This window comes from Polypterus senegalus, chromosome 13, assembly GCF_016835505.1.
Source record: "Polypterus senegalus isolate Bchr_013 chromosome 13, ASM1683550v1, whole genome shotgun sequence".
In the NCBI taxonomy this organism is placed as follows: Eukaryota; Metazoa; Chordata; class Cladistia; order Polypteriformes; family Polypteridae; genus Polypterus; species Polypterus senegalus.
The window spans coordinates 97,358,292-97,382,280 of record NC_053166.1 but is presented as its reverse complement, the minus strand read 5'-3'; the positions used below and the strand labels follow the sequence as shown (position 1 = coordinate 97,382,280).

The window sequence follows — 23,989 nt, the reverse complement described above, 5'->3', positions numbered from 1 at the left end:
GTTGTGATCTAATCAATGAAGTGTATAAATATAGCACAGAGGACACTTTTTTCTTTTGTATGCTTTGTATGTTATATGCTGTGAGTGTTGCCTCTTGCAAGACTTAGATAATAAAGAATAATTATTGACGCTTTCTCCTACCTGTGTTTACTGCCTATTCAGGACACCTAGTGGGGGTGTACCCAGTAAATTTCTTCCACACTGCTTATAATAGGCTACTAAATGAAGTCAGTGTAGCATCTTCTATTTATCAGAGAATTTATGAAAATTTAATTAAAGATTTAGATGTTGTTGTCTACTTAGACAACCTGTTAATATGGGACATAATTGAAAAATCACATATGCACACATTAGAAAATGTCCTAGAACATTTACTTGACAGTGGTGTTAAAAGATTCAAATGTGAGTTTGGAAATATGCAGATACAGTACCTGGGATATGTGATTGATGAAAATAGAGTTCGTTTTTTTCAAAGATAAGGTAAAAAAAACATTCACAAAGCCCCAGCTCTTAAATGTGTAATGGAACTCAGAGCTTTTCTGGGTTATTATGGATGTTGTATACCAAGTCAGAGCACAATACTTGCGCCACTTTATAGTTTATAAAAAGACAAATGTACTTGGTATTGGAGTCGAGCTGAAAAGCATGTTTTTGAAAGATGCAAGAAACGTTTGACAAGTGACAAGGTATTAATTCCTTAATAATCCCAAGTTACCTGTTTCTTTGCTGTGTGATACAAGTGCATATGGTATCAAGGAAAGGAAGCTTTAAAACTAATGCATGGTCTAAAAAAATGTAGGTATTTATGGGGTAGGTTCTTTAGCCTAGTCACTAACCATAGACACTGACCTTATTTGGTGAGCATACATGTTATCCAACAATGGCTGCTACGCATATCCGGTGCTGGGCTATTATGTTATCAGCCCATGACTCGCCAATAGCTTATCACAAGTTACAGCAGCATGAAAGGGCAGATGGATTATCACAGGTCCCATTACTAAACAACTTATGTGGTAACTGATTTTTTTTGCACTTTCTCTAAATGAAAGGCCTACACTTCTACAGGTAATAATGCTCTGCCTCAGTTCATTTGTTATTGGCCGTTTTCTTGCTATTTTAACTAGAATTTTAAACTTTCTAGGGTGTATAATGTGCAATAATGCTGTCTGTTCCAACTATGCTTTAAGACTTTAAGACAGACTGAGGGTTTTTAAGTAGTCAACAGATGTTGGGACACTTGCGCAATTTTTTCCTTCAACCTGCAAAGCTTAATTTACTTTAAATGCTGCAGAACATCTATAGGTTTTAACCTATTAGTCATTTCCTAAAGAAGGCCAATTTATAATATTCTGAAATTTTCTTTTTTCAGTTTTTGCTAACCTAAGCTTTAAATTTAAACCTTTAAACTTTATAATTGTAAAATCTGGGTTTATTTGCAGCATAAATAATAATAGAAAGCAGCCTTTTAAATTTCATATTAATATCACTTTAGGAAGTGTCTATCAGCAACATCTACTTGCTTTACTAGGACAAAAGTCACACATTGTAAACAATGGTATATTGATTGACATCAGCCATTCACTAAGAAAGACAGCAAGTAAATCATTTAGTAACAGTAGGTGCATGTAAATAAAACATCTGTTACTTATCAAATATAGTAACTGTCAATGTACTTAATTATTAATTAACCACTGTATTTCATACCAGGTCCATCCATCCAACCATTATCCAACCCACTATATCCTAACTACAGGGTTACGGGGCTCAACTGCCAACACAGGGTGCAAGGCAGGAAACAAACCCTGGGCAGGGCGCTAGCCCACCACAGGGTGCGCACACACACACACACCCAAACCCACACACCAAGCAAACACTGGGGACAATTTACAATCACCAATGCACCTAACCTGCATGTCTTTGTACCCGGAGGAAACCCATGCAGACACAGGGAGAACATGCAAACTCCACGCGGGGAGGACCCGAGAAGCGAACCTGGGTCTCCTAACTGCGAGGCAGCAGCGCTACCTACTGTGTCACACCAGGTCACATGAGAATATTATGTTTGCTTGAATTCCCAGTTCAAAATTAGCTTTCTATTAATTCTAGTATGTGTTAAATTGGTTTTATGAGAGGATAATGGCTAACTGAAACATAGTGTTAGTCCCTTAATAAAATAACTTTAAAATTGCGATTGTAAAAAATATGGTGTTGAAAACACAAAGTCTTAAAAAATGTAAACATATATCATGTTAAATAGAATTGACATTTTTGTCTCTTTTTATTAGTCTTATTTCTCTTTTATAAGTGATCTTTGGGTGCACATATTTAATTGAAGTTTCATACTTAGTTTATTGTCATAAATAACATATGTCTAGAGTATATTGCTTTTTATTTTTTAAACAAGATTGGGAAGAGTAAGGTAATTTAGGGTCATCTGTCAGGCTTTCTTTATTTGCTTCTAGACATTAATAAAGTTAATTATTCTTTTGAAAATTGTGGAAGTCTCCTCCTCGAGCCTCCTCCTTATCATGATGGAGGGATTTGTGTGTCCCAATGATCCTAGGAGCTCTGTTGTTGGGGGCTTTATACCCCTGGTAGGGTCACCCAAGACAAACTGGCCCTAGGTGAGGGACGAGACAAACAGCAGTTCAGAAAACCTACTATGAAGAATAAAAACTTTGGATTGTGTTTTCCCTTGCCCGGACGTGGGTCACCAGGGCCTCCCTCTGGAGCCAGGCCTGGAGGTGGGGCTTGATAGCGAGCGATTCGTGGCCGGGCCTACATCCATGGGGCTCGGCCAGGCACAGCCCAAAAAGGCAACGTAGGCCCCCCTTCCCATGGGCTCACCACCTGTAGGAAGGGCCAAGGAGTTTGGGTGCAGTGTGAGTCAGGTGATGGCCAAAGGCAGGGATCTTGGCAGTCCAATCCTTTTGGTGGGTGCTAGAGGGTATGCTTTTTGGGGACTCCCTCGTTCTGCTGAGAGACTTCAATACTCACGTGGGCAATGATAGTGAGACCTGGAAGGGGCGTGATTGGGAGGAATGCCCCCCCCCAATCTAAACCCGATTTTGTTATTAGACTTCTGTGCTCATCACGGATTGTCCATAACGAACACCACGTTCAAGCTTTTGGGTATCCATTTGTGCACCTGGCTCCAGGACACCCCAGGCCTCAGTTCGATGATTGATTTCGTGGTAGTGCCGTCAGACTTATGGCCACATGTCTTGGAAACTCAGAGCTGTCAAGTGATCACCACCTGGTGGTGAGTTGGCTTCGATGGTGGGGGAGGATGCCGATCAGGCCTGGTAGGCCCAAACGTATTGTGAGGGTCTGCTGGAAATGTCTGGCAGAGTCCCCCTATCAGAAGTAGTTTCAACTCCCACCTCCGGCAGAACTTGGTCCACGTCCCAAGGGAGGTGGGGAACATTGAGTCAGAATGGGCTATGTTCCATGCCTCTATTGTTGAAGTGGCTGACTGGAGCTGTGACTGTAAGGTGGTCGGTGCCTGTCATGGCGGCAGTCCCCAAACACGTTGGTGGGCACCGGCGGTGAGGGATGCCATCAAGCTGAAGAAGGAGTCCTACAGGACCATTTTGTCCTATGGGACTCCGGAGGCAGCTAATAGGTACCAGCAGGCCAAGTGGAATGCTGCTTCAGTGGTTGCTGAGGCAAAAACTCGAGTGTGGGAGTTTGGGGAGGCCACGGAGAATGACGTCCAGATGGCTTCGAGAAGATTCTGGTCCACCATCCAGTGTCTCAGGAGGGGAAAAAGGTGCAGTGTCAACACTGTGTATGGTGGGGATCGTGTGCTGCTGACCTTGACTCGGGACGTTGTGGGTCGGTGGGGGGAGTACTTCAAAGACTTCCTCAATCCCACTAACCTGCACCCCACAATGAGGAAGCAGAGCCTGGGAAATCGGAGGTGGGCCCTCCCATTTCTGGGACCGAAGTCACCAAGGTGGTCAAAAAACTCCTTGGTGGCAGGGCCCCGGGGTGGATGAGATACGCCTGGAGTTCCTCAAGGCTCTGGATGTTGTAGAACTGTCTTAGTTGATGCGCCTCTGCAACATCGCATGGACAGCGGGGACAGTGCCTCTGGATTGGCAGTCCGGGGTGGTGGTACCCCTCTTTAAGAAGAGGGAACCGGAGGGTGTTTTCCAACTACAGAGGGATCACACTCTTCAGCTTCCCTGGAAAAGTTGATTTGGGGGTCCTGGAGAGAAGGGTCCGTCAAATAGTTGAACTTGGATTCAGGAGGAACAGTGTGGTTTTCATCCTAGTCGCAGAACAGTGGACCAGCTCTATACCCTTGGCATGGTCCTGAAGGGTGCATGGGAGTTTGTCCAACCAGTCTACATGTGTGTTGTGAACTTGGAAAAGGCATTCAACCGTGTCCCTCAGGGAATCCTGTGGGGGGTGCTCCGAGAGTATGGGGCACTGGACCCCCTGATAAGGGCTGTTCGGTCCCTGTACAACTGGTGTCAGAGCTTGGTCTGCATTGCAGTAAGTCAAACCCACTTCCGGTGAGAGTTGGATTTCGACATGGCTGCCCTTTGTCACCGATTCTGTTCATAACTTTTATGGACAGAATTTGTAGGTGCAGCCAGGGCATTGAGGGGGTCCGGTTTGGTGGGCTCAGGATTGGGTCACTGCTTTTTGCAGATGATGTTGCCCTGTTTGCTTCATCGGGCCATGATCTTCAGCTCTTTCTGGATCGGTTCCCAGCCGAGTGTGAAGCAGATGGGATGGGAATCAGCACCTCCAAATCCGAGACCATGGTCCTCAGCCAGAAAAGGGTGGAGTGCCCTCTCAGGGTTGGGAGCGAAATCCTGCCCCAAGTGGAGGAGTTCAAGTATCTCGGGGTCTTGTTCATGAGTGAGGGATGAATGGAGCGGGAGATTAACAGGCAGATTGGTGCGGTGTCCATAGTGATGTGGACTCTGCTTTGGTCTGTCGTGGCAAAAAAGGAGCTGAGCCGTAAGGCAAATCTCTCAATTTACCGGTTGATCTACGTTCCTACCCTTACCTATGGTCATGAGCTGTGGGTAGTGACCGAAAGAACAAGATCGCAAATACAAGCGGCTGAAATGAATTTCCTCCGCAGGGTGTCTGGGCTTTCCCTTAAAGATAGGATGAGAAGCTCGGTTATCCAGGAGGAGCTCAGAGTAGAGCCACTGCTCCTCCATATCAAGAGTAGTCAGATGAGGTGGCTCGGGCATCTGATCAGGATGCCTCCTGGACGCCTCCCTGGTGAGGTGTTCTGGACACGTCTAACTGGGAGGAGGCCCTGAAGACCCAGGACACTCTGGATGGACTATGTCTTTCGGCTGACCTGGGAATGCCTCGGGATTCCCTCGGAAGATCTAGTAGAAGTGGCCAGGGAAAAGGAAGTCTGGGCATCTCTGCTCAAGCTTATGCCCCCTCAACCCGCTCTCAGATAAGCAGAAGAGGATAGATGGATAGATAGAAAATTGTAGAAGTGTAGTATTTACAGTATATAGTGTATAAAGTGTGAAGGCATTTGCATCTTTCAAGAGTTCTGCTCAATAGTGGTCTAACAATTCATCCATAATTAATATCTCATCTCTTTGAAGTATTATAATACCAGCTTTGTCCTTAATCAGTTTTATTATTCTTACAATACAATTTCACATTTACAAGTAATAAAGTTTACCTTCACTTGACCTTGATGTTTAAGAATGTGTTATATAAATCCTTCAGTTTGTCCTTTTAGTATGTTGCAATCTTTAGCACTTCTTAAACATAGGATTATGTTTTATCCACATGTGCTCTACATAGATTTTTTTTGGAGTATATGCACCTTCACAAATGTCAGATGTCTTCTCTATAAAAAATTTTTTGTTGTTTTTTACTTATGAAATGACCTATTTCAGAACACTGATGACACGGTACTGGTGTAATATAGAATTAAAACAACTCTGCCTATAATTTATAGTATACATTATGTATATTTTTATATGCAATGAATGATGTTACTTTTTATATCCTTAACCATTTTTTGTTTATGCTGCGCTTTCATGAATAACAAAAACAGCAAAATTGATTTATATAGCACATTTTCATACAACAATGTAGCTTCACAAGATAAAGAGAAAGTTACAAGAAAAGAAAAACAATACTACATTTATAGTTATTGTATAGTATGCTGAGCCTTAATTGGATATTCACTAATAAGAATTGAATTATTTGCTGATTTCTCCTCTTCTCTTTCTTGCCCAATTAATTTTTATTATTCTTAGCAATTCTGCTAGAAGTGCTGAAATGTAAAAAAGCTAAAACAAAAAAAATGATTGTCTTACATCAACTTTTATACAAAGCTCAAAGTTTGTGAATGGGCTGTTTTTTTAAATTTCAGGCTCTAAAGCAGGCAGAAATAAGGGTCCTTAAAGTACATACAGACTTCAGTGCAGTAGATTATTTCTTGCTTAATTGTCTCAAAACTACCCCCAATGTGAGCTGTTAAGTTTCTTACCTCTAAGTCTTGTCTGGAGTGTAAACTGGACACATTACTGTGGTACTGCAGAAGAAAATGCAATATTGTTTAACAACAATTGTTACAAACATATATAATTGAAAATTCTATCTACTTTAGGTAATATAGCTATAGCAGCGTGTTAGGCATGACACCTGTAAGCACTTATGTGTTACATTCTCAAATTATTTCAGCGGTAGAGAAATGGTGAATTCAGTCTGCAGCAGAAGAGCATACGTTGGCATATCAAACCTAACCACAAGAGCAGCTCTGCCTCACATTTAAAGGACAGAAAACACAGTCCTGAGAGGAACATCTCTAGAACATAGGGTGAGTCTGCAAAGTCCACACACAGGTAGCACAAACAGAAATGGTTTTTCTGTCAGGTGATAGTACTCTGTTATGGCACCATGTCACTACAGAATACACTAGATAGTTTCATATATCTTGGAACAAGAATGCAAAACTGATTCTCATGATATCACACAACAAGCAATGTAAAAGTTTGCTGGCAGGTCAAGAAGACAAAGCCATATAAAGTGACTCCCAGAAAGCCTCAAACATATTCTAATGATATGACGACTTAGGAATTTAGGCTGTATTGTTGTCCTGCTGTTTTGAATAAAGATGAGGAAATGCTGATTTTGACTACAACAAGAATGAAGGAAATTGTTGGATTATTCCTGACATTGACAGTCCTTTTTCTGATGAGTCAATTAGCCATTAAGTAAAGATTTCATGGTATTAGTAAAACCATAGCAGGAGACTCACTATCTTAAACTGGTGTTTGTTACAACAACATAGAGTGTAAAGGTAGAAGTTAATACCTCGCACTTCTAGCTTGCATTCAACTTCATCTTCTCCCAGATCATTCACTGCCTTGCAAGTGTATCTGCCTCCATCGTAAGGACTTGGTTTACGTATGTTAAGAGTCAGTACACCCTGATTGTTTTGCATCAAGAACTTAGGATCTTCTCTGATTTCCATACTATTCTTCATCCAAATGATCTTGGGCTAAAGTTAAGAAGATACAAAAGTAAAAATAAATATGTATATGCCTGCTTTACAAATAGCACAACACACTCAACCTCTTAAATGGTCTAAGTATTGTGGGGGTTGACGCTGTAGCACAGTGTGTAAGGGGTTAATAGTGTATAACAGCACAGACGCAGGGCTTTGTTTTAAATAGTGTGGCTCTTTCCTGCAACTTTAGGTATATTCAGGAAAAATGTACAGCCATGGGGCACTATTGGGGGAATGGATTAATTAGTAATGACGTACAGGTGAGTGATTTGTACAGCCATACTTCAGGAGCAGTTCCATGGATCAGTAAGCACTAGACCTACACTCACTGGGTTATAACAAGGGTCTAAGTAGATTGAAAGGGGAGAAGAAGAAAAAGATGAGTAAGAGAAACCTAGGAAATAAGAGAGAGAAAGAGAGAATAGGATTGGGTGGTCAGGTTGGTCCAGAGGACTGGAGGTGAAGCAGTTGGCAAAGCCCTGGGACAAAGCAAGAGGAATGGTGCTCCAGGGGAGGATCATCCTTTGTTGAGCAGTTGAAGCAAGGGAAATTGGATGCTCCAGGTGTCCAGTGGCTACTCGATGGAGGCGGCAGAATGAAGGAGCTGGACCTGGGTTGTCCCAGTCATATGGTGGACTGCATCTGCCATTATCTCAGCCCTGCATGGCTAAGCAGGAGAGATAAGAGAAAGAGAAAGCACTGGGGCTGAGACAAAAGGGAAGAACCAGTCCTGACTATAAATTTATTCCTGGTTTTAACCATTTAATAGATTTAATTATTTATTGTTTTTATATTCATGGTACTGTTTTTATGGACTATTTATTAAATATTTGAAGTGCATTTCACCAAGGACACAGTATTTTCTTTTAATAAAATACACATTGCACCTTACTTATTATTTTTGTTCTCATTTCACCCTAGTTCATGGCTGTGTGTGTCTGAGGCATTATAGATGCTATCTCAGTAACACAAGGTGCAAGGCTGAAACTTTCCTTGACAGTTTGATACTCCATTGTAAAACCCATTGAAAGGCCTACTCCCAGACACACTCACATAGGGCTTGGAACTGTCAATTCATCTAGTTAGTACATTTCTTAGGAGAAAAATGGGATTAACTAGACAAAAATTCATGCAGACATGGAATAAGTACGCAAATTCTAAACAGACAATGATCAGGAATAGTATCTAAACCCAGCCCACTAGAAGAGCGACTGTACCTACTTGTGCCATTGTCTTGCCTTTGCCAGCTTTAAGGATATACAGTATATTACGAGCAGTCCTGACAAACACATTTGTGCCCTTAAAATCTGAAGCTTAAAGAAAGGAAAGTAGTTCTTTTGTTTTACATATTTGTATTAATATATGTGTTAATATTTTTTTCTTTGCATTTGTGTTTCCCCTTCTTGTAAGTGCCTGAGTAAATAAGTGCTTCACAAACACATTAAAGTCAAACAGTGGCATTTGCTGTGCTAGTCCTGATTTTGCTTGCTTATGTGCTCACAGAAATCTTTTAATTCTTCAACTTAATAAACAGTGTCAGGGACGGCCCGGGAACACCATCAGAGTGGAAGGACTGGAGGAGATAGCATGTATTCTCTCCCCGGGATCGCTATACGCAGCCCCCTTGGGTTGAAGCAGCGCCACAGATTCCCATGGGGCATCATGGGAGCTGGAATTCTTTGGCTGAGCCCTGTAGGATTCTGTGGGCACCACTTTGTTGGGCTTCAGCCTAACCAGAAAGTGCTCCTGGGCCCCGATTATGCGACACTCACGGGCTTCACATAAAAGAAGCCGACTGTCACATCACTGGGAGCCAGTCAGGAGGACGCCCAAGCTTGTGTGGGGAGTAGAGGAAGCAGACAGAGAGAGAAGAAGAAGAAGAAGAAAAAGATTAAGTATTGTTGTGTGCTGCATTGAAACTAAACTATGCTTGTGGTGTAGGAAACACTTGCCAGTAACAGTTTCCCACAAAATAAAATAAATACTCTTGTTTGTGGTGTGTTCAGCGTCTGTGTGTCGTGTGTTTAGTGAGCAATAGCCCCCTCCCGGCCGCACAGTTCAGTACAGTACAGTATAAACATACTTTTTATAGGAATACTCTTGAGATAGTTAGTACCTTCATGGGATCTCTTTATGTCAGTGGGATTTAAACATAAACATTGGTATACTGATTTTTCTAACAAAGCACATATGGGAGGGAAAAAGCGAAAACACAATTTAACAAGGAAATACAAATTGACAAAGAAACTAAAAAACAAAACCTTGCTGCACTGCTTGGCTTTCCTTAACAGGTTTTGCCCCTTTCAATTAAGTGGGCTGCTTTATCTAATTCCCAATTTCATGTATACCACAAAAAGAACTCTTAACTCTACTCTCATATCTTATTTGTCAATAACCTACTAGGACTGAAAATCATATTATATTTTTTTTTTCTTTTAGTTTTCTAGATTGGTAATCAATGTTTAAGTGGCACATGTTTGGGCAATCTGTTAAATAAATGAAACCTTAACTTCAATTTGATTTCACTTAAGAGTATGAGGATTACAATGGAATATGCGTGATAGTCCAAGTCACCATATTTTTAGAAATTTCTTTCACCTCCTCCTCCTGTGGAATTTCTAGATGCTCCCAGATTAGTCAAGAGATTTAATCCCTTCAGATTGTCTTGGGTTTACTCCTGTGCCAAGCCATACTAAAAAAGTAACTTTCAGGTGCCCTCATATCATCACAAATGTATGTCAGTTAGAAAAAAACGCATGACTGGAAGTTATGAGTCAGTACATTTCACAGCAACAAACAAATAAACAGAATTGCACAGTAGGAAAAACTGAAGTCATTTTAACCTCAGATGAAAATGTCATATTTATATAGAAATTAGACACACATGGGTACTGAGAATTCTCTTTAATCCTAGTCCAAAAGGTCTATAGAAAGCTTCTCAAATCTTCTATATCTTCATCCTAGCCTCTCATACCTTAGGGTATCCCTTCACAGAGCAACTCAGAGCTGCTGAGTATCCAGCGATGACAGACCGATCCACAAGAGGCTGGGTAAATTTGGGGGAGATTTTAATATCTTTTTCTTTGTATTCCTGGGGCTTATATTGCAGACCTGATAAATGAGAACCAAGAAACAAACTCAGTCATCCAGTAACTGTCTTATTAGGATCAGTATGCATACATTAGAGAGAAAACAACACATAGATATGGCATAATTTGAATTGTAATGATGGATAGAATGATGGAAGAAGAAAGACAAAAATATCGTATATATCAAAAACTACACACCTGTTTTTTGAATGACTGCTGTTTTTTTGGTGCAGGTAGCTTCTTCACTTAGTCCACAAACATTCTCACTGAAGACCCGGAAATAATACTCATTTCCCATAATAAGATCAGAAACAGTGCAATTTGTGCGTCTGTTGTGATCATAAACAGTGAACCACTCCTAAAATAGAAAGCAATATAAAGGTACGCTAGAAAAGATTTACATACATAGAAATGCATTAATAAAAAGACTTGACAAGTAGCAAAAATAATGTAACTATTCTATGAATGATCATATATAATTTATATGAAGGAGTTACCAACCCTAGATAAGCTGCCAATCCATCACAAGGCACAGTCACATTCAAGCCAATATTTAAGCAAACTGGGCCAGTGTAGGGTCTTTAAATAACCTCTCACATATAGGGGGAAAGTATTGCAGCATCACAACGGCAGTTCTCAGGCATCTACTCAAACTCAGGACTCTAGAACCATGAGAAAAAAATGGCTGCCGAAGTGAGACCATGCAGACTCTACACATACAAGGACCTTACTATTTGACTTTTTGAACCTGGGACTCTGTTAACTGTGAATGGACAGTGTTTTACATTGCAATGCTCTCTTGTAATTCTAGAAAACCAAAATACTCATATTGGGTACTGTGGTAAAATTTAAAGTGTTATCCTTTTTTATGCAAGTAAACAGCCTATGCGATTTTTAGTAAATTAATGTGTGCTGGTTAAAATGCAATAATTTTTAACTCATTATGATCCATTATTCACATTCTGAAATTAAGTTAGGAAAGCATCATAAGAAAAAGAAAAAAAGTTTTACCATGGTTTTTTTGTCTGCTTTTTGGATGGCGTAGCCAGTGATTTCAGAATTGCCATCATTTTTGGGGGGTTTCCACTCAATCGCTGCATTAAAGCCCCATACATCTGTGATCTTGACACCTATAGGTGGGCCTGGCTTCTCTAAAATAATGAAGACAAGCACACATTATTCAGAATGTATGATTATCATGTACTGTACACTGAGTATGGGGCATTTGTTGCTGTTAGTAGATACATAAACAGGACAGAAAAATTTCAGTCAGCATACATGTGAAGAGTGAGAGAGAGAGAGAGAGAGAGAAAGAAAAGCACAAACAGACACCCAAAGATCTACTGTATTCTGTAGACTAATGCAGGGAGACAGGGATTTCAGGGACTGTTCCAAGAGTACCAAAAGGGAATTAAGACAAGGTAGATTGGGAGGAAGTCTTCACTCCTGCCATTGCTAGATGAAAGTAGGTAAGCTTATGAAGAACCAAAACTTGTGGAGCTCTGCAAATCATAAAAGATCCAGAAGGTGATATGGGATTCTAGCCTTTAGGATAAACTAGGCTCATGGGTCCAGGTCCTGCAGTCTCTACTCTACCTCTACTCTCTCTTCTGTTTCCTTTTCCGGTAAACCTTTTGGTGGTGGCACACTCAAAGCACCGTGATGTTCCAACAATGATGGATGGATTAATAGCCAGAAGTCTGTATGACCATCAACAACATCAAGTGACTCCATGTGAACCCTAACTACAAAGACTATTTCATTTATGTTAGGTAGAGTTTTTTTTTTTTTTTCTGTTTTTTCTGTCCACCCTGGCCATTGGACCTTACTCTTTTTCTATGTTAACTAATGTCTTATTTTCATTTCTTTTCTTTGTTTTTATTTTTATTAATTGTATTACATTTTAATTTCTTATTTTGCCTTTTATTTTTCTTCTCTTCATTATGTAAAGCACTTTGAGCTGCTTTTTGTATGAAAATGTGCTATATAAATAAATGGTGTTGTAAATGTTGCAGGAGTTTCTAAGATTTCCTATGGAACAGCAGCTTTAGCATTTTATAGGTCAACCTCAACTCACATTCATAGAGGTGGAAACTAAGTAAATCACCCTACCTAAGATATTGTATATTGCAAATCCAAGAGAGCATTTTATGACTGCAGGATTTTGTTTTGTTTGTGTTTGATACTTTGTGCTGACTCTATAATCATTCCTTCATTCTGTGGTATTTGGTTTAAAATTATAATTTATTTTTATATTATCTTGTGGATATTTGGTGTTTGGCTCTAGAGTTGCTCCTCCTAACACAATAATTTCAGTATTTTTCAACTGGGAATTTGTTTAAAAAGCTTACTTAACCTCAGACAGAACACAAAAATGCACAAACTTACAATCACACATGCACAGGTAGCCAACGCTGCTTCTCTTTAGGATACAGCAGGAAAAAACAGACTAGCTAGAAGAAAAGCCTAGTAGCCATGGGGAGAAAAGTACAAATTTGACAAAGAAAGTAATAAGAGCATGGGATTCAAACCCAGTCTGCTGGAGCTACATGGTGCCTAAAATATGATGTACCTTTTTGCTGCAAAAAAATAATTAATTATAAAATTAATAATGATAAAATACAATAAAATAGTTTATTTACTCAAGAACAAACTCAACATGTGAGTAAATTTGTGGTGGGATTCTGAGCAAGAGTTGTGATGCTGAATGTGAAACTGCAGCAGTTCTCATGGCACTGCCTGCCTGTGTCCTCCATTTTAACAGTATTTCACTGCTGTAAGACTATGGTGGCTACTGGAAAACAGCATCTGTGAAGTAGAGCACACTTGGTAGCATGAGCTGGTAATTTACAGATATTGACTGTCTGATTTTCTCTGAATACTTTAATGTGTCATGGTAATTCATGGGTATGTTCCAGGGACTGCCTAAATATGTCCAGAAACTGGGGTTCTATGCACCCAGAAGATACAGACTATTTACAATTTCAAGATAACATTTCCATCGTTTACTGAATTTCAATTTTCAGTTTTAATGCGCCCATTATTAAATATTATGCACTCACCTATTATTGGTAATTTCATTCACCAATTTTTTTTTACAATTTGCATTTAGAGGGGTCATCACAACTTTTTTGGAATTTTACTTGTCTGACAGTCACTTGTGATGGCAAAATATATCCCCAGTACAAATTAATCAAATGCTGGACGAGATATATGCTCACGCACACACAAGCTGTTGGTACACTAGCTCACTTCTCATGCTGTTTTAGATAAGTTAACCATAAACCATAAAAGAAAAAATGAAAACATTAATATTAAAAAATAAAACAAATTTCAATTAGAAATAAAAGTAAGACAAAAAGGATTATGTAAGAAAATGTGTTCAGTAGTTACAGTATGTAACTGAAAAAAGTAAATTCACAGATGGATTATCTGCACATTATAATGATTGAGTATTTCTCTGGCACTATAGTTTGTTGGAGTAACTCTAGACTTGTGATTCATCATGGTCCAAAGTAGACAACAATTTTAGTTTGACGCTTAAACAGTTCATATCTCCTTGGATATGTCTTTCAAAAGTTATGTTTAACAAATTCGAACTACGGTCAGTCATTGACCCTGCACAACCAAAAACTAACAACAGGATATCAGTTGATGCCATTTTTACCATACTTTAAATTGGGATCTGCTGTCTATGAATACTACTGAGCCACTATAAGCCCAATTGGACTACATTTTTAACTGCATGATGCACGAGGTGTGGCAGAAAAGTAATGAGACTGATTTTTTATTTACCAGTTTTTATTTTTTTCAAACATCAATGTTATCCCCTTCCACGTAGTTCCCTTGGGCAGCTACACACCGATGGAGACGTTGTTCCCACTGTTGGTAGCAGCGCTGGAAGTCTTCAACCGGTATGGCCTTCAGCATGTCCGTTACACTCTTTTGGATGTTTTCTAAAGTCCTGAAATGACGTCCTTTGAGGGCATTTTTCAGTTTAGGAAAAAGGAAAAAGTCACACGGACTGAGGTCAGGTGAATAAGGGGGCTGGGGAACCACAGGAATGCCTTTTGAGGTCAAAAATTCTGTTATGGAGAGGGCAGTTTTTCGGCACCATTTTGGCACAGACCTTTCGCATGTGCAAATGTTCAGTCAAAATTTGATTAACGGTAAATCTGTTCAAATTTAATTGTTCACTCAACATTCTTAATGTTAAACGACGGTCTGATCTCACAAGAGTGTTCACACGTTCGATGTTTTCATTGGTTTTCGAAATTGAAGTCCTCCCTGAACGGTGTTCATCTTCAACGTGTTTTCTGCCTTCCAAAAATGATTTGTGCCAGCGAAAAACTTGAGCTTGGGATAAAGAATGTTCCCCATAGGCCTGTTTTAACTTTTCAAACGTCACACTTGCTGTTTAATGGCACAACGTTGCTCCAAATTCCGCTGCTCCATTTTGCGTGACGCACAACCAAAAACACGACTTCGCTAATAGCAGTCACAAAAATCACGTAGTTAACGGAAGGAGTTGAAACTCGCACTGAGCTATGGGAGGGTACTGATACACGTGCTCTATCAAGGACAGCAGCGCAGCGTTGCCAGATCGTTTGCAGTGTTGCCAGTCTCATTACTTTTCTGCCACACCTCGTAAGTGCTGTTACAATGCATGCATTTAATGTACTCTACTAATAGAGGTAATTATATTCTACTATCACTGTTATTGTTGAATATAACTCAAAACAAAAATATTTAACAAACAAAAATGTGATAACTGACTCTTTGTAGTAAGTAAAGCTAATTAAAATACTCTAACTTTCAAAACCAGTTAACTAAGTCCCTGAATATTTTCTAAGTTTACCTTTTGGCTATTTCATTCATTGCTCTAGTTAAGTTTTCATGATGTGCTGTAGTTGACTAAGGTCAAATACACAAGTGTTAACATCGGTTGTACAAGCAAGAGACTTTCCCATTTTTATCATATGAAACACAAAAGTAGATTGGAGTGGCATACAGAATTAGTAAGATATGTTGAGCATTAAACATTGAGCTATATCACTATAATATCTTACCAACAATGCGGATGTCAAGGAGTGCTTTATCCACCATGTTCTCAATTTGCACAGAAAGCTCATATTTTCCCGAATGATCTCTCTCTGCAGATCGAATAAACAGAATTGTGTCCACTTCAGTTGTCCTTATCCCCACCTTTTTGACATCCAGTGGCTGTCCATCCTTCAACCAGGTCACTTTAGGTCTTGGTTTTCCCTGTGCATTGAAACATAAGAACATGAGCATTTTATTTTGCTAAAAAGAAGTCATTCAGCTTAAACTAGTTTATTCATCCCTATTCATCTAACTTCATAAAATATAATCCAGTAGTAACTTTATGGTTTCTGAGGATGGTTTCTATTATTTAGCTCACTGTCTAGTAATTTATTTTATTCATGTATAGTTCTGTAAGTGAACAAATTCTCACATTAGTAGGAAACATGTACTGTTAACCATCAAGAATTTGTGCCAATGTGGTCTTCCTGAAAAACTTTTATTGAATCATAAGGTTTGTATTTTTTTAAGTCAATGTTATTTTTCAATTTTAATGGCATACTATTGCTTTTTCAATACACTTTTGTTGTTGAGTAAAGGTTAATTTTATAATATTATGAAACACCATGTCTCACTGTCAGTAGTGGGCTGCTAACCCAGACATAATAGAAAAGTCTGTGGTAGGAGGGGTCTGATGTGGAAGACCTAAAAACTCCAGAATAACTCCAGAATCCAAAAGTAATGGCATCTTTACTCGACAAAATAAAGTTCATTATTTCCTCATAGCTCAACCCAAGTAGTTATATAAAGTCTAGCAGCTCTAGCTGTCTAACAAAACATCCTTAGTCTTCCTAATTATTTTGGTGCACTTTCTGTCACAATAACAAATACACTGCAACGTCCATGTACTTCCCACAAGAGGCACTGTCAAGTTTCAGACTACTTTATTGTGTAATTATATCTAATAATATCTAATAGTATATCTAATAGTTTTACTTCATACTTATAAGACTTTAAATTTGTGTAAAATAGGCTTATGTTTAAGCCAGTTTTGTATCCATCTAAACAATGCACTTTAAAGTTACAATACTGCTGTTTGTTTACTAATATCTCTTACAAAAATATTTTGAAAATACAAAAAAAAGTTTGAAAATCTGTATTAGGTACCCATGCAGTCTCCTCTGCTTGAGACTAAACACATTTAATTTTTTATCAGAGTACAACATGTCTTTCATTTTGTTCAAAACAATTGGTAAAATCTAATCTGGTCCAGGGTTTTTTAGGTCTTCATTGTAACAAAGGCAAGAATTTCATCTGATTATTCCACAGTATTTTATAATCTATTAACTTGAAGCTTGTTTTTACTTTTGAATGGGACTTTCCTTTTGTTTCTTTGTTTACAAATACTTGAGTGGAATATTTGATTAGATAATTTGAAATTTCAATGCTATTTCAATGATTACTCCTTTTGTGCCCCTAAAATATCTTAAATTCTCTTTTATCGTCTTTTTACTCAAAAAATTGCTGACTTTTTATATTACCCTCATTTTTATTTTGGGTTTCTTTTTTGACCTTTTTCTCAGAATTATTTAGCTGTTTCTTAATTTTCTTGAACAGTGATCTTTTCAGTTTTACCTTTTTAATAATACCCTTATTTATCAATTTTGGGCAGCGTTTTAGTCAATTGACATCAATTAATTTCAATCCATTTGATCATGCCAATATTGAACTTATATATTTTGCACTTTTAGATAAATAAAATTCTTATGGTCGATGAAAATAAAAAAAAAGCATATGCAGCCCCCTAGAATGAGTGATACCACTCATGAAGTACTAATTTTAGCTCCCAATTACCTATATCACAGGTTTTCTCTTTGGCAGTTTGTTTCTTTAAAACTATTCTTCTCCGAATGAAGGCAGCTTGTTTCAAGGGAAATTGCAAGGGTCATGCTTTTGAGGTTGTAGCTGATCTATCATACCTGGGTGAATAAAATTCTCTGGAGAATTACGGTCCACTAGTGCCCAAAAAATCAAACAAGTTATTAATATTCACTGGTAATGTGAGGCAATACTTTTTCAATGACACAGAACCCTGTTCAGATTCTCACTGTGAGATGTCTGACTTGCTAAAATGTCCTGAACCACTGCTGAAAAAAAAGCAAAACCTTATTAGGAATGTTTTTGTTTTTCTGTACTTTGTTCTTTTATATTTCTAGAAAAAACAGGCTCTCTATCAGGTCTGACAAATATCATAATACTGATATTTTAATCTTCTGTATGTGATTTTGGAGAGCTAAGGTTGAATTCTTTAGCAAGAACCTAAATTTATATTATTAAACAATTTCTTGTTCATGATCATTTACCAAACTTCACAATAATAGCAACTCGCTGTTCTAGTTCAATATTCTCTTAATTCATCTTGAGACCCGAGTTAATCACTCCATTGTTATACTGCTTCTACAGCTATGAAGTACAAACAAAACATATGAGATCTGAGAGTTAACTGAAATGTCAAGGTCAAAAAAGGAAAAGAAATTGAAACTAAAATGCCAAACACCAATACGTTAACCAGAGATGAAGGTAAAATAATTAGCAAAGTGTGCACCTTAATCTTGACAAAATGATTAACAGCACACACATTTTTAAATCCAGAAACTTGGACATCAGCAATAGCATGCCATTATCTTTAATAAGCAGGGTATGACGACTCAAAATGTCTTGTAATCAGTATAACAGACACAGCAACTTGTAAACAACATGGCTGCTGCCATGGTGTCAGACACAAAACAGTGGCAAATCCCTAAAAATAGTGTGAAAAAGTCATACATATAATAATGTACATTGTTTCTTGATTATTTCAATATTTTAAATTGTAAAACAATGCATGGGAATTCATCAGCAAGGCCAAAAAACATAAAAATCATGACATTGGAGCACTCATTTACAGATGTTAAATGGTGTTTATGGTAATATGTTTGATTTATACAATTTCGACTCCTTGGTTCCTCTCTTTAATCTATATACCTTTTTATTATATAAGTAATATTTCCTGTAGCTATTAGAAGGATTTGGTTTCTGACATCTTCAAAAATGAAAACCTACCATACTGTAAATGTGAATCACAAGCATTTTCTGTATATTTAATTTATGCCTTAATGTTTTTGCTGCACGTGGCTCAGTGGTTAGCTCTACTGCCTCATGGATTACGTGTAATGTTTCTGTATCCGCATGGCTTTTGTTCTTGAACTTCACCTCCTCATTTGAATTTTATGTAATATTTTTCATTGCCAATATTTTTAATTGCCTTTTTGCATTTCTTATTTCTTTTCTAATCATTCATCATAATTTCTGTGGTTATCATTGGAGTGATTTATTTATATGATTTTACATCATCTTTTTTCGTCTGTTGTTTCTGTCTTAATTCTATAGTCATCCACTCTGGAAATATTTTTACATTTCATACTGCTTCAGGTATTTTAGGTAGAACGCTTTAAGAGATCACATTAAAATGAATGTTAAAAAACAGTAATTGTTGTCTGTTACCTAGGCTTTGAAGTTTAAACTAAATTATTAAAAAGGGAATAAGAAAATACTATGCAGCACTACATTTCTCACCTGGAATGGAATAACAAGATTAATTTTTTCTCCTACTTTCCTCACGTATGTTGTTCTGAGCTGACGTGGTAAACGGATTTTGGGGTATTCTGAAAAAAAGCAATAAATGAACATGAATGTATGGTAAGTAAATGCTCATTATCCACAATGATTACCAAAATGAATTTCACATTTATTAAGATCTGATTAAGGCAGTCTACTTTAAAAGGAAACATTTAGGTGACAGATGTATGGACATCTGGATTATGTGAGAATAAATGTCTGGTTGGCACATTCATTCATTTATTCATTTTTTAAATCAGCTTTCACTAATAAAATATGGAATAAGAAATACTTACGGACAATCTCTCGGATAGTAACAGGCTGTCCCAATAGAGCTGGCACACTCATTCCAGCAATATTGACAGCTCGAACACGGAAATTTATTTGTTCTCCTGTCGGCAACCCCTTCACTGTAAAGCCTGTTCTTTCCACCAATTCTTTATTTGCAGCTGTCCACTCAGTATCTGAAAGCAACAAAAAGCTATGCTTCTTAAACAAGTTTAAACTTCCCAAAGAAACACTTTAACATGGGAAATTTCTTTTTTGACATTTTACAAATCAGAGGTATGTCTTCATCTGGCTTCTTATTTTAATTACTTAACAAATTCAAATGTTTTTCCATCAATGATTATCATAACTTTAGTTTCAATAATGTAATGGGGAACTGTCACATCCCAACACCATATCTTACATTTTGAAGAAAATAGACCATCCTATCCTGAGATATCAGAGTCATTCTGGTTCTTCTTTTTAGTTTAAAACAAACAATAACTGTGCCATCTGTTTCTAAATTGTGAGAGATACAATATTACATTTCATGGTAGAACCTTGTGTTGATTTTGAAGCACCACAAGTAACAGTCCTGTCTTCTTTTCTCTTCACTCTGTACACCTGATTATAAATATAGCACCAGGGGCCTCATGCATAACTCAGTACGTAGAATTCATAATGTAGAATTCACACTAAAACATGGCGTAAGGACAAAAGCGGAAATGTGTGTACGCAAAAAAAAATCCAGATGCATAAGTCTGTGCGTGCGCCAACTTCCGCATTCTTCCGCTCCATAAATCCTGGTCATCGTGAAAAGTAACACACATGCAAGCGCCTGTTGCCACTCTCCAAACTCTTCCCAGAATTACGCCTCTTTGAATATGCAAATCAATATACAGTAAATAGCCCTTAAGCTCAGCGTTCTGTGAAAAGGCAATGGCAAAAGCACAGGGGGAAATAAAAGAATTTCAGCGAATACCAAGTGGAGGCAAGGAAAAACATACTATCTGTTGATTTAAAAAGTGGTATAAACAACAATAGGAAGTTGATCGAGTGACATAGAGTGTTGGAGAAACTCGAAAGCTCAAGTTGACAAAGTTACACAGTGCCTGAAATAAAAAAGAAGTTGTCAGATATCAAAGTCGCCGTTAAAAGGCGAGTCATAGCCCACTGTCTGAGTGTCACATGAAAGCTTATTAGGGTACAGAGAAAAAAAAAATAGACACACTGTTGTTTATACCACTGTTTAAACAACAAATAGTACTTTTCCCTTGCCTCCACTTAGTATTCGCTGAAATTCTTCTATATCCCCCCGTGCTTTTGCCATTGCCTTTTCACAGAATGCTGAGTTTAAGGGCTATTTATGTTGATTTGCATATTCAAAGAGGCATAATTCTGGGAGGAGTTGGGGTGGGGCAGCAGGCACATGCATTACTTTTCACACTGACTGGGATTAATGTAGCAGAAGAACATGGAAGTTGGCATTCTCACAGATTTATGCATCTGGATATTTTTGTGCAGAAGCACATTTCCGCTTTTGCCCGTACACCATGTTATAGTGTGAATTCTACACACGGCGTTATGCATGAGGCCCCTGGTTACTGACTTCTGCTGCATCAAACAACCTCTATGTCTGGTCCCTGTTTAGGAAGTGGATGTACAAGTGGTGCACTCCTACAAGTACTTGGTGGTCCACATCAATGACAGGTTGGATCAGTCATCATAACAAAGTGGGACTATATAAGAAAAGGCAGAGTTGGCTCTTCTTCCTTAGGAGACTGTATTCTTTTAATGTGGGAAGTGACATCATTTACATCCTCCCTTCTTATCTTTGTCCAATAGGCAAACTGCAGTGGCTCCAGGTTGTCTACCACAAGAGGAATCATATGGTTCAGGACCAGTCTCTCAAAGTAAAATGTGAGAGATATGTGTCACTAGTCTGTAGTCATTAGATGAAGAAGCATCTGCATTCTTTGAAACATAAACAATGCAGGATGATTTCCACAGCAGAAGTACTTTCTGGAGACTTATGGACAGGCTGAACAGGTGACAGAGGACACCATAAAGTTGGTTACCACAGGCCTTAAGAACTCAAGAACTGACTCCATCTGGTCCTGCAACATTTCCCGTGTGTGGCTTCCTCAGTTTTCTCCTTACTTGATCTTCAGTGAAGGACAGCCCATACAGATACTCAGAGATGCACAAATCATGGGCCAATCCAATTGATATGGCAGGAGTTGTTAATGAGTGGTGATGGTGTGGGGAGACTAGTCATTGGAAGAAGGTGGCACTAGCAGGGTATGCTGGGCCAGCAGCATCACTTCAACAAACTAATTAAAAGGGCAGGCTCAGTTATGGGATGCACTTTGGACCCCCTGAAGGTAGTATCAAAGGGGAGAATTAAAACAAAATCAAGTGTTATTATAAACAACGCAGCCCATTCTCTCTCTGACACACTAACATTGAGTACTTTCAGACACCCATTTCGTTGCTTCTTCCTTAAGTAAATTTATTAGGAAAGTTTCATTTTTAATTCTTATACGTTGAACAGAGTGCACACAAATTTTTCAAATTTCAGAAACTCCCCTTTTAAAAAGTATTGAGTTTGTGAATTTGCCTATCTTAAAACAAAGAAACATTCGTTGCAAGTACAATTACTGGGTGATTTTCAGTTTCCAATTAATCTTGAGAGAAGTTATTTCTACTTGTATGTTTTCCTCCTTAACATGTCTGATAGTTGTTCCTGACTACAAAACAAATTTCCAATACATGTTATTGAAATCCCTGCAGTATCAGTAGCTTGAACACCAGAGGCAGGCTTAAACATAGATTTTAACCCTCAGTGTATCAGAATCCAGCATACCTTTGTTTTCTATCTTTGTTTTTAGAAATAAATACTTCTATTTTGTAAAACCATAATTTGAATGTTTAAATAATCATACATGTTTTAGAATCCATTATAGTGTTCAAGAATTTGTATACTAAAACATTCTAAGAAAATGAAAACAGCACTGAATGTATAGTATTGGCATGCTAATCTTACTCACCTCCCTCTTTACAGTATTCAATAAGATAACCATCAATTCCTCCAGCTCCAATTCGATCAGGTGGACGCCACTTCAGGGTGGTGGAAGAGTCAGTGACATCTTCCACAGTCAAATGGGTAGGTTCACTTGTGGGTGCTAAAACAAAAAAATAAATAAATAAGCAAAGAAAGAAAGACGCCTTTCTAAAGGGATTACTGAATTTGAAGCACACATGTCTCTTAAAGAGGAAAATTATAGGAGTTTATATGATAAACAGACTAAACCCAGCCACAGGAGATGCACAAACCAGTGTGTTTCTTCGTGCTGGTCCCAAGCCCGGATAAATGGGGAGAGTTATGTTAAGGAGGGTATCCGATGTAATATTTTGCCAAATCAATATGCGGACGATAATACTAATTTCCATATTGGATCGGTTGTTTTGTTAACAACGACCGCCAAAAGTACTGTTAGCCAACACCTCCTTCCCACCTGTCCTCTGAACATCCCAGAGCTGACGGACTGCACTTGGGCCAAAGGAGAGAGGTACTCTGGCGTGTCTAATCCCTTGGTGGCCCCTAATATGTGAGTGGTCTTGCTAAATGGACACTCTGTGGTGGCACTGTTTGATTCCGGGAGTATCATTATCATTGCTCAACGTTATATTCTACCGCGACAATGGGTGACGCAAAGAACAGATGTAACTTGTGTACACGGAGAGACCAGGAGCCTCATGCATAACACTGTGTGTAGAATTCGCACTAAAACATGACGTAAGTACAAAAGCCGAAATGTGCTAACGCACAGAAAAATCCAGATGCATAAATCCGTTCGTTTGCCCACTTCCACGTTCTTCCGCTACATAAATCCCGGTCAGTGTGAAAAGTAACGCTCGTGCACGCTCCTGCTGCCTCACCCCAACTCCTCCCAGAATTACGCCTCTTTGAATATGCAAATCAATATAAATAGCCCTTAAGCTCAGCGCTCTGTGAAAAGACAATGGGAAAAGCACGGGGGAAAATAGAATTTCAGTGAATACCAAGTGGAGGCAAAGAAAAATGTACTATTTGTTGGTCTAAACAGCGGTATAAACAAAAAGAGGAAGTTGATCGAGTGACATAGCGTGTCAGAGAAACTCGAAAGCTCAAGTTCACAAAGTCGTACAGTGCCCGAAATAAAAAAGAAGTTGTCACATATTAAAGTCGCCATGAAAAGGCGAGTCACAGCCCACCGGCTGAGTGTCGTATGAAAGCATATTAGAGTACAGAGAAAAAAAAATAGGCACACGGTGGGAAAAATGCACGAAATGTCAACTGTAATCTTGAAATTTTCACTTTAATCACGTAGTTTATTTTGTCATTAAAGTAGAACATCATAAACTTCATCTTAAA

At 38.4% G+C, this 23,989-nt stretch overlaps 1 protein-coding gene across 1 annotated transcript in view; it reads right to left on the bottom strand.

Moving 5' to 3' along the window:
- Nucleotides 1-23,989, bottom strand: part of mybpc2a (myosin binding protein Ca) — a 131,219-nt gene that overhangs the window by 8,384 nt on the left and 98,846 nt on the right. The window contains exons 21-29 of the mRNA XM_039773892.1: nt 22,623-22,757; nt 19,602-19,769; nt 19,264-19,352; nt 15,675-15,870; nt 11,617-11,756; nt 10,804-10,963; nt 10,491-10,627; nt 7,321-7,507; nt 6,494-6,538 (exon numbers count right to left, since the gene is read on the bottom strand). Coding sequence (XP_039629826.1) covers nt 6,528-6,538; nt 7,321-7,507; nt 10,491-10,627; nt 10,804-10,963; nt 11,617-11,756; nt 15,675-15,870; nt 19,264-19,352; nt 19,602-19,769; nt 22,623-22,757 — 1,223 coding nt within the window. The 3' untranslated portion in view covers nt 6,494-6,527. The remainder of the gene's footprint in view (nt 1-6,493; nt 6,539-7,320; nt 7,508-10,490; nt 10,628-10,803; nt 10,964-11,616; nt 11,757-15,674; nt 15,871-19,263; nt 19,353-19,601; nt 19,770-22,622; nt 22,758-23,989) is intronic.